This window comes from Setaria italica, chromosome III (genome assembly GCF_000263155.2).
Source record: "Setaria italica strain Yugu1 chromosome III, Setaria_italica_v2.0, whole genome shotgun sequence".
NCBI lineage: Eukaryota > Viridiplantae > Streptophyta > Magnoliopsida > Poales > Poaceae > Setaria > Setaria italica.
This window is the reverse complement of record NC_028452.1, coordinates 28,491,592-28,503,068: the sequence shown is the minus strand read 5'-3', so window position 1 is coordinate 28,503,068 and position 11,477 is coordinate 28,491,592. Positions and strand designations below refer to the sequence as shown.

Sequence of the window (11,477 nt, the reverse complement as noted above, 5' to 3'; positions counted from 1 at the left end):
GAATGAGCAGCACCATGTCCCGCCCAGCGGGCGTAGGAGGGCGACTCAGGGTCGAGGACGACTGGGACCAAGCTCTTGATGTTCTGAACACCCCCGGCCTGGTAGTGTAGCTGCGCGACGAGTGGATCGGCCGGGTCGGTCCAGACAACAAAGGCGGACGGGGAGCCCCGGAGCCGGAGGAGGTGGCAGTGCTGTCGTAGGACACCCGGGTGGGCGAGGAGCTGCTCCGCCTCCGCGATCTGATGAGCCAAGACGTCGGCCGCATCACGCTCGCGCTCCCAGGTCAGGGCTGTTGCACGCAGGCGTGCCGGACCCTCGGCAGCAGCAGCCCGGGCAGCGACGAGGGTCGCAGCGAGGGTCACATCAGGAGATGGCAGAGGAGGCGGGGCAGGGAAGGGAAGACGAGCATGCCCCCCCCCGGCGCCCGCAGGGAGGACGCCAGTAGCAGCGGCGGCGGCGGCGCCCGCATCCGCACCCGCAGGGCCGCCCACTCCCTGGCGGAGAGCAGCAGCCGCGGCTGGATCCACGCCGGCGGGATCCACGCCCGCGCTGAGGGCCGCGGCGGCGGCGGCGGCGTGGTCCGCGCCGGCGGATCCACGTCCGCGCGCCCGCCGGTGCCCGCCGGCGCCCGCGCGGAGGGCCGCGGCGGCGTCCAGGGCCCCGACGTGGCCCGCGCCAGGGAGCCCGGCGACGGCGGCCAGCGCCGCGGGAGCGGCGGCCGCGCCCACAGGAGTTCGCCCCGAGGCGACCTGGGCCCAGGTGGAAGGAAGGGAGGGGAAGGAGGAGGGAGGAGCGCGCCCGCCGGCGCCCGCGCGGAGGGCCGCAGCGGCGGCGGCGGCGGCGGCGTCCAGGGCCCCGGCGTGGCCCGCGTCGGCAGCGTGGCCCGCGCCAGGGAGCCCGGCGACGGCGGCCAGCGCCGCGGAAGCGGCGGCCGCGCCCGCAGGAGTTCGCCCTGAGGCGACCTGGGCCCAGGTGGAAGGAAGGGAGGGGAAGGAGGAGGGAGGAGGAGGAAGAGGGCCGCCGGCCATGGCGCCCACGGCTGCCGCCGGCGGCGGCGGCGGCGGCGGCGGCGGGCAGTAGCTGGGAGAAAACCTAAAACCTAGGCTGATACCATATTGGAGATAATTCCTTGTCTATTGGGCTAACCCTAGAGGGTAGCTATATAGTAGTCATACATGGGCCTTATTGGGCCATAATACACACATACTCCAACACACCCATCAATAAAACATCAACTACTTAACAGTCCAGATGACTGCTCCGGGACTTAATGATAGATTGAACAGGGAAATGCCAACGAGCGCAAAAGATATCTTATTTACCAATAAATAAAGCAAAGGTCAACTAGATATGTACCTCATGAGTCTTTCCAGCTGGAATAATAGTTTCTTTGTATTCATCACTTTTCCTACCAAAAAAGTAGGTGGAAAAGGTATTTCAGTTCTGCAAACCTCTCTTGTACTTCTTCATACTAAGCTAAATTGCTTAGTGGCAAAGTGCATGAGATTACTGCTAAATGGAGAAATTACCTTGCATCTGCAGCACCTGCATCCTCAGCAGATATAAAGAATGGTGCATTCACAAAAACCTCGCTGCAGAGTGTTGACTCATTAATTGAAAAAATCATGAAAATAGTTTATAAAATTTATACACAACAAATAATTAATGCTAGTTAGCGAGCTGAACCTGCATCACATTGACATCTAATTACCTATTATAAAGTAATTGTAAACAGAAAAATGAACGCTGGACATGCTATGCTATTTACACGTTGCCTTTGGCTACCAGGTTGAAACTGTAATTAACTATAATGATTATCACTGCCTTAACTACCAAAAATAGAAATAATAGCCACGATTTTGGACAGAAAGAGTAATGGTAATTAACAAGAAATCATCTGAGATTCTCCTCAAAATGGAACCTATATTAAGTTAGATAACAACTCATGTTGAAAAGCTAAAAATGAAAGAGAAAACAAATACAACAATTAATAATTATTTACATGCAAACCGAGAGAAAGAAAGGCAGGAACTCCTTTTTTTTTCTTGAAGCCATAGGAATGAATTACTTCATTGGAAATTTAAGAAAAGCTTGACTTGTGCACTTCAGAATACATTCCAAGGGTTTTGTTACTATTTTGGGATCTACTTTGAGTTTTTAAACTAACAATCGTTTTTATAATGAGACATTTTTTTGCCACTACTTCGATGTCTAATCTTCTTTCTACGATTGTAAAATGCCCCTTCACGAAATATATTTTGATCCAAACAAAGTTCATAAAATAAGGAAAAATATAAAATGCAATTTTAATGGTCATTTTGAAAAAATAGTTCTGAAATTTTCTCAACAATATAAAATCTTGTCATTTTGGAAAAACATTTCAGCCTCAGAGCAATTTGAGCAAAATCTGCTTCAAAATTAAAACTTATGTTCATGTTTATGGTTTTATGACCCTTTTCTTTACTCTTTTAACAAAATCTACAATTTTATGATATGTACCTTGATAGTCATGGACTTTCTATTGAGTTTTCTCAATCTCTACAGTCAAACTGTTTTGAGATAACAAAGTGGTAAGGAAATAGACATTGGAAGAATAATGGAAAATGAGACAAGGGTGTTTTGCAATGGTAGAAGTGGGAATACTACCAGGATAGAACTACAGGAAGTGGCAAAAGGAAAATAATCACTAGAGTATATGGTCTTACATAGTTCTTCTCTACAAGCTAAATATTAGCACTGAAGTTTGAAATGTATAATTTTTGAAGCCCTAGAGCATCGATGATGAGAACAACGCATATCAGTATGCCATAAATATAGAATGAAACTGTACATTTAATGCTGAAATTATACTTACCCAATGAATTCAGTGAACTTCACAAACTCCTCGGTGTATATAATTACAGCATGCTGCAGCACAGCAATGTCATCCTTGTCTCTGTTAATTTTTAGTGGAAGATAATTAAGAATTAGAAGGATCCTCTTGCACCTAAAAAAGAGTAAGTCCCTACAGTCTTTTCTGAGCACTAAAAGAAACAGTCCAAATGAGAACTTCTCACATTTTCCTTTGTCCATATCGTGCCAAAGAGACATGCAGATACAACCGAATTGCGAGCACCAATTTTGTAAGGGTGTATAGAGCTGGGCCGTAACGTTCTCTTTGCTCTTCCATAGGTCTGGAAAGAAATTTGAGATTGAAAGATAAGACAGTTGCAACATCAGCAGTTCAGCATTATGCATGCAGTTACTTCACATACTCAATTTTAGATATGCATGGCACGATTTGCTAAAATTCATTTCATTTTTTCAATGGAAAGATATGCATACATACCCATTGTCATCATTTATTTGTCGAATAAAATCCAATAAAACCTGAGGTAGAAGAAACTAAATGTCAAATTATATCACTGTTTAACACAGAATGCTGAAAGACACAGTAAATATTTAATTAAGTATATTATTTTGGTAAAGATATATCAAAATAAAGAAGTTGCAGCAATCCGAGTATCTAACCTAATAAAAAACACCAAGCTTTAGCAAATAAAAATAACTTGCAAGAATGAAATGGTGAATGATTCTAGTTTACTAACCTGTGGAACACCAACCAAATACCTAACAAGAGTCTTATATACACCTGTCGCAGAACCAAGCTGTGCTAATTGCACCCTCCTACAGATTATAATTATGGAAAGGAAAATATAAAAAAATTATTGATAACAAATGCAGACTTATAAGTGAAATTATTGCAGGTAGGCAACCTTTCCATCTGCTGTTTCCATAACAATGCATATCGATCACGAATGCTTCCGCCAGCACTAGCTAAAGCATCTACCTCTGCTTGCTTATTCCTCTCTGAGCGTTCTCTCTGTTGCCTGATTAGAGTACCCCGAAAATCTTGGGGCATATATGTCATAACTGCATAATATTATAGACAAATGATTGAATGTCAATTACTAAGGGGGTGTTTGGAAGACAGGGGCTAAATAGCCCCTGTCACATCGGATGTTTGGACACTAATTAGGAGTATTAAACATAGGCTAATTACAAAACTAATTGCACAACCCCTAGGCTAAATCGCGAGATGAATCTATTAAGCCTAATTAGTCCATGATTTGATAATGTGATGCTACAGTAACCATTCGCTAATGATGGATTAATTAGGCTTAATAGATTCGTCTCGCGATTTAGCCTAGGGGTTCTAATATTAGTTTTGTAATTAGCTCATGTTTAGTCCTCCTAATTAGCATCCGAACATCCGATGTGACAGGGCTAAAGTTTAGCCCCTGGTATCCAAACGCCCCCTAAGAAGCTGTAATTGTACTCAATTGTAGATACAAGGGATGAACTATCTATGGTTAAGCAGAAACATTGTTATTACCATCAAATTTGCAGTCCTGATATAAAAAAAACAAATACTTTCAAATAATCAGCAGAAAGTGGCATGGCAAGGACCCACTTCATGTTTGTGCTGATGTACTCAGTACATAATGGAATGCATGCCAAGGACTTGTTTCATGTTTTTGATGATGTATTCAGTATATAATGGAAGTATGAAACATGTCATATTATGACTTGCATTGAGTAGATCTGGGAACATCAATCTTAAGAATCAAAAAATAAATTGCAGAAACAATGTGGATCAGTCCAGCAATCTATCAGATGATATCCAAACCATCTATACCATAACTGAAATGGTAAACAGCACAAAACCATCAACTGCTTAATTGTATAAATATCCAATGGCTTAGTCACAATATAAGAATTAAGATTTATTAATAAGTATTCACGTTTAGTTTGCTATTAATGAAGTGCAACACAGGAAAAGAAAAAACAAAGTAACAAAAAATCAACCTGTATTGAAAACATTGTCAGCATTTTTCAACTGAAATTGTTCTAACTTCTTCAACATGTCCTTCAATTTAGCTTCAATATCATCAAGTTTAGAAACTATCTCAGTGTCTTCTGGAGTGGACTTCTGTTGAAGCTGCTTACATGCAAATGACAAATGTTGACTACTAACAAAGCAAAGGCAGAACTCATACATAGATGTAGCTAAAAGGCTAGACTTACTGCCACAGGACGACGGGATGTATTGAGCAAAAACAGAATTTCTTCCATTTGTTCTCTGTTCTTCCACATATTCTCATCAATTTTGTGGGCAGGTATGCCAGCTGCTTCTTGTTTCAAGAGCTCCTCATCTTTCACATGCAAGATGGATGAAATAGTTATATTATAAATGTGATTTTTTTTCCGAAAAAGATGATATAATGTTTAAAGGTCCAGAAAGCTGCCTTTGGTTACTTATGCAGAAGGCATCTTTGTACTACCTAGAAATGTAAGCTCATCAGTGTTCATGTAATCCCTGCTCCCGGTACACAGACTTCTTATTTTTCATGAAATAATTACTTTCCTCATCTTTTCTTGTCATGCATTTTCATTTGTTTATTTTTTTTTCCAAAATTGAAGAGTATATAAGCACTTTTGAAGTGACCCTTCTATCTTCTCGCAAGCCCTATTTTCCCATCAGTAAACTTTTGGTTGCATAGGAGCACAATAACCTAAGAAATTGGGGAAATTCGTCTAGGGCATACTACATTTCCATGATTTTGTCTGTAGAACACTCATTTTTAGATGAAAAGAAAAACAAATTGCAGTGCCCGATAGGTTGATTGTGTTTTAATTACCCTTGATTGTGTTCTTTCCTAGTTGAGTGGATCTGCATAGCAGAGCCCAATCTTCTACCACAAGCTCTGACCTGACTTGTTGTACTTGATTCACCGACGTAAATAGACAACTGGGATAAGGGCTTTCATCCCATAAAAGAGAAGTGAGTCCGCATGTTGGCAAATGATTTGGAATTTAAACTGGCCACAGAGGAAACCGAAGCCCTAACTCCCAATTCTTTCTATCTTACATCGCCATCGAGCCCTGGCTGTAGAGTCACAGGTTTCTAATCGCAATGGATTTATGTTTTCTTTGGCTTTTCAATTCGCTTCGTTCAACCCTGATCTGGATAGATAGCTCGGCTTCTATTAGCTGAGAATGGTTTTGTCGAGGAAAGGTTTCGCTATACAACAACAATGAACTCACTTCTGATCAAATGGGATGAATCGGTAATCTTTCTGTCTTGTGAGAGAGAGTCACTTGCTGTATTGAGAGCAGGTGGGTGACATGCATTAAGCAAAATCAGTTGTCATGTTTTTGATCTTCTTTGCGCGAGAAGATCTTAGTGTCTTGCAGACAAATTGCATGCAGTTTACCACTGTGAATGGGTAAAGCTGCAAGAATATACTAAGTAATTGACTATTATTGTAGAATGTATATTTATGTGATCCAGACAAAGCCTCTTAAAACCATTCTGGGCCTAGTCACAATTGAACTTTTCAAGTAGTTCCAGGAAGCTGAGTTTTAACCAAGTGCAAACAACCCATGAGAACACCTATTTTTTTTCCAGAATTCAGCTATAGTGATTACAAGATAAAAATGGGCTCTTAGAATACTATTTTACCTACCAAAAGCCATCAATGTGGGGTTCACTCAATTTCTAAATTGAGTACTTAGCTGGAAAGTTCACAAGCATTTAGTGGAAGCAAAACTGCACAAGAAGCAGCTCCGCCAGCAACTGATGGTAGCTGAGGGTGGCAGGCACATCAGGGGTAACGTAGAGTATGGCAGTTAACATGTAAACTCAGCCCTGAGTAGTCCAATAAATATAAGATATTATAAGTTCATCGCCCATTTGATAAAGGAAAACTGGCAACAGTAGCATCCCATGGTCAAAATTGACAAATATGATACACCCTCTAATTCATTAGATGGCTCATTGCAGAGTTTGCAATGTTTAAATTGAGGATCCTGTTTGGACCAGGTAAGCGCAGGTCACCATCCATCGTAAGAGACAGCTGCAACTGCAACCATAAGGATGCCACAACTTCGTATGCAACACTCTTCAAAACAATGACAACATCCAGCAGCAAGAATAGTTTGATCAACCAAGCCACAACTTTAACCAAGCTGTGGTCACTTGTACATCTATAGCAACTGGTGGATCTCAAACAGCTATATACCACTATGGTCGTGCAAAGAATGAACACACTAAACAGTAGTTAAACAGGATCATAGCTTGTTGACTATTTTGGCTTGAAAAGCCTTTTATTTTCTAGTCATCCATCCAGTAACCATTGAACTGAAGCTACAGATTCGTTAGTATATACAGGATTGTACAAAAATTACCTAAACAGAAAAAAAAAAGCTCATAAAACTACTGGGATGAGCTTTCTCACATTCTTACGCTTCATCAAGAAGCAATTTTGAGCTGCTCTCAGCAACCCGAGCAAGTAATTTGCTAATAGCCACCAGATTCCACAAAGCTACCCGCCCGTAGAAGCAAATACTAAGTCTAATCCCGGACGGGAGAAACCGAACTCCGGTTTGAACAGTTGAAAAAAGTGGTGAAGAGATCGAGATTATACGCCGCCTAGGGGAAGGGAGAAGCGGATCGCCGGTGAGATCAGCGAGAGAGGGCGCAGGCGCTCACCGGGGGTGATGGGAGCAACGGCGGCGAGGTCGGCGGAGAGAGCGCGGAGCCGGGCGGCGAGGTCCGTGGCGGCGTCGGGCAGCGGGGGCAGCGGGTACTTGTCGTAGTAGCGCGCGAGGTAGGCCCGCGTGATGGGCACGAGACCCTCCGTCGTCGCCATCTTCCGGCGCGGCGGGAGAGCTGGTCGGCTGGCGGCGGCGAACGGAGGTGGGAGGTGGCGTGGGGGTAAGGGGAAGGGAGAAGGGGGCACGTGAAATGAACGTGCTGCTATGGTTGGGGAGAAACGGGAGCGGTGCGGTCACCGGGCGGTGGGGTTTAAGAGGGAGGACGAAGAAGCAAAGAGGTTTGGTGCGTCGCCGTGCCGGTGCCGGTGGCGTGGCTGGGCCGCCGCACCGACCGGTAGTTGCTGCCGCGCTGGACGGGGCTCACCGGTGGGGACCGGGGAGAGTTTTGCTAATTGGAATTCACAATATTAAAAATTCCTACTCCCTCCATTTTGAAAATGAAAATCGTTTTAGTTTTTCTAGATACCTGAAATAATCTACCCAAACATACCTGTGCATTGCAACACATGCCCAAAAATCCTCACACCTCCTTGCACAACTAGACGATGACTTATTATTTTTCAAAATGGATCTTGAATTCATGCACAAACCAAACTTATTAATTTAGCTACATAAGAGCAAAGCCAAAAATAGAAGCACATATTGCCAAGATCAAGTATCGTTTTTCTTTTGAGCGATATGGGATCATGAGATTGTACCATAACTTGTGTAGACATATTTAAGGGGTGTCTGGTTCCACCGACTTATTTTTAGCACCCGTCACATCGAATGTTTAGATACTATTTAAGAGTATTAAACATAGACTATTTACAAAAATCCATTATACAAGTGGAGGCTAAACGGCGAGATGAATCTATTAAGCCTAATTAGTCCATGATTTGACAATGTGTTGCTACAGTAAACATTTGCTAATGATGGATTAATTAGACTTAATAGATTCGTCTCGCCGTTTAGCCTCCACTTATGCAATGGGTTTTGTAAATAGTCTACATTTAATACTCCTAATTAGTATCTACACATTCGATGTGACACGTGCTAAAAATAAGCAAAGGGAACCAAACACCCCCTTAGATAAAACAAAACAATGGAACTTGATATAGTCTCAATCTCACATCACGCTTTGAATGTTGAAAACAAACATATTCTCTAGAATTACCTTTCAATCTCAATGTGATGAGTTATATAAATGATTCTTCATAGCGATGAGTGTTGCCTCGTATTGTACACCGTGTTTTTCACGATTTCTCTTTGCAAGTTTTCATTCACACGTCATATTTTCATAGTTAGAGCAACCTCTGATGAGCACATATCGGCAAATCGCCTATCTCAGCTCGATCGAGTTTCAAATTTACGTAACATGTCCTAGCATATGCGGCTCAGAGGTGCATTATAGATTTTCTTGCACAAATTGCGTATACCCCATCTGACCATTGTGTTACACATCAATAATGCCGGTGGTAACTTTCTTTTGCTGACGAGATGCTTCTTTAGTAATTTATCCTTTTTATGCTGAGATAGTTGTGCATATTGGTCTCTTTCTCACTGCCTCTTGTGTTCTTTAGGATTAGTGTGTAGTTGCGATCACCAGATGCCGTGGACCAGAGTGCCCCTTATCTCCCCTCAACGGTTCCTCCCATGAACGTGAGGCCCTCATCTCTCTTGATTGTCTCATGTATGTGCTCCCTCTCTCAGTAATCTCTACTTCTATCTCTGCAGCACAACGTCCAGCAAGGTCTTCGCCTCGATCGCACGTGGTGACTGTTGAGCCACAATGCGGTGCTCAACAAGGCGCTCGCTTGGCCTTGCGGGGCGTCTGATCCGACGTGGTGAGGGCTGCACGTCTCAGCTCTCGTTGCAGCAACCTGCCTAACGCGGCAAGGACAGCACGGCACTCGACTCAACATGCGAGGGGCGGCATCGCGTCCAGTCCGACACTGCTCATTGCTAAGCAGCACTTCGAGGTGTGGTGCGGCGAAGGCCACGAATGCACACGGATCAACACCTCGACGATGGCGGCTACTTCCGGTGATTGCGGTGATTCAGTGATGCTGGGCTACGTGGGGCCATGCCGTGGCGTAGCGCTCGGCTCAGCGCGCCGAGGAGCGGCGTGGTGTCTAGTACGACGTGGGTGGGGTGGTGCGTCTCGTCGCTCGGCCTATAGGGCTAGCGTGAGCAAGGCCTCGACGGAATTCTTTTGCTCGGCCTACTGTTGTGTGGATTTATACTTTGCAACAGCCGTGCACGACTCGATCACGAACTTATGGAAGGCTAGGGCGATGACAGGAAGAACGGGTGTTTTTTCAAGTAGACAGGAAGAACGAGTTGGAGACTGAGTGACAGAGTTTAAGCTGTTAACTGCTCAAGGCCCACGGACGTACTAAAGCCAGGCTTTAGGAGGCAGAACTCATAGGGTTACGGATTAATTACGAAAATATTAAGGAACTTTTTTTCAAAACAACCATGATAGTTGGAAGAATAACCACACTCTAATATTATACTAGGAAATTTGTCCATGCGTTGCAATGGGACGCAATAGCAGCAAAACAACCACAATAGTGACACGCGTGGTATAGCTAGAGCCTAGAGATCCACACTCAGTTGGAGTGGTGCCTCTACTTCCCTCCGCCGCTTCCAAGCTGCCTGCCACCAAGCCTCCTCGTTGAGCTCCTCCTCAGCATCCACTGGTAGAGAATTGGCCTTTAGTCCCGGTTGGTAGGGTGCATATCTCTCGGATATCCATCCGGGATAAACCAACCGGGACCAAAGGGGGGGTCTTTAGTCCTGGGTCTTCTAACCGGGAGTAAAGGTCCCCTTTAGTCCTGGTCAACGTCACCAACCGGGTAGTCCCGGCTGGATTCCAACCGGGACTAAATGGCGCCTGCATGGTACTGCCGTGGCGCCTGAATTTTTCATGCATGCATCACGTATACGTAGTACCGCGGTCCTTTTAATTTGTTAACCTTTAGTAGTTGAGATTTTTTTAGAACGAAATCAACTAGTATTTAAACGAATGGGATTTGTAATTATACAATTACTATATATATACACAATCCTTATACACAATTCATATACACAATTCAATTAGCTTAGTACAAATCGATCATAATTAGCGCGTATTATATATACAAATAAATCAAAGTATCTGTCTACAATCTTCCCGTCGTGGTGTTGCTGATCGGAGTGTCTAATTGTCGTCCATCGTAATAAAATTCTCCTTTTGGATCTACCACCTCGTCCATTATGAATCCAATGAGACCTTCACATATTGTCGCTACTCTTTCTTCCTTCAAGAGTCCTTGTTGAATATTTAAAATCTATAATTTGGAAATTTGTGAATGTTACACGAACAAATACATATAAGGAGTCAGAAAATAATTAACTAGTAATAGTTTTATTTTACGTACTTTAAAGTTGTGCGGCGTCATCTTCGGTCCCTTGGGTCCCATAAAACTGTGCATGTGCTCACAGATGTAGTAGCCACATAGATTATTCCCGGGTTCCTGTCTTAAGCACTTCAGTGCGGAAAAAAATAAGTTATAAAATATTCGTGTTATACAATGTAATAAATGTGCAGACTTCATACGTACCGGGAAGTCTGTGTTCCATGTAAGTTTTTCTTTGAATGGACCTTTGTGTGTCCTTATGAATTGTTTCCATGCGCTGCGGATTAGAATAATGAATGATATAGTGTAACAGGGATAAAATTTAGGAAATAAACTTTTGCATAGAGATAAAGGTCCAGAATTATTACAAGCCTAGCATGTCTTGCACTTCTTGGTAGTCCACCGGATCTTTCCTTAATGAATCGAAGACAGCGACGTGGCTTCTTTCAGGCTCAATTATAATAAGGATCCAGTGGAAGCTGCGTGCGTAAAATG

The 11,477-nt window shown here is 43.7% G+C and overlaps 1 protein-coding gene across 2 annotated transcripts in view; it reads right to left on the bottom strand.

Annotated features, from left to right (window-relative positions):
- LOC101772803 overlaps window positions 1–7,825 on the bottom strand; it is a 16,624-nt gene extending 8,799 nt beyond the window's left edge. For both annotated transcript variants that reach the window (XM_004962424.3, XM_004962425.3), the window contains exons 1-10: window positions 7,535–7,825; window positions 5,068–5,195; window positions 4,849–4,981; window positions 3,756–3,912; window positions 3,588–3,666; window positions 3,329–3,369; window positions 3,057–3,173; window positions 2,855–2,935; window positions 1,530–1,592; window positions 1,357–1,408 (exon numbers count right to left, since the gene is read on the bottom strand). In XM_004962424.3, coding sequence (XP_004962481.1) covers window positions 1,357–1,408; window positions 1,530–1,592; window positions 2,855–2,935; window positions 3,057–3,173; window positions 3,329–3,369; window positions 3,588–3,666; window positions 3,756–3,912; window positions 4,849–4,981; window positions 5,068–5,195; window positions 7,535–7,694 — 1,011 coding nt within the window. In that variant the 5' untranslated portion in view covers window positions 7,695–7,825. The remainder of the gene's footprint in view (window positions 1–1,356; window positions 1,409–1,529; window positions 1,593–2,854; window positions 2,936–3,056; window positions 3,174–3,328; window positions 3,370–3,587; window positions 3,667–3,755; window positions 3,913–4,848; window positions 4,982–5,067; window positions 5,196–7,534) is intronic.
- Window positions 7,826–11,477: the final 3,652 nt, after the last annotated feature.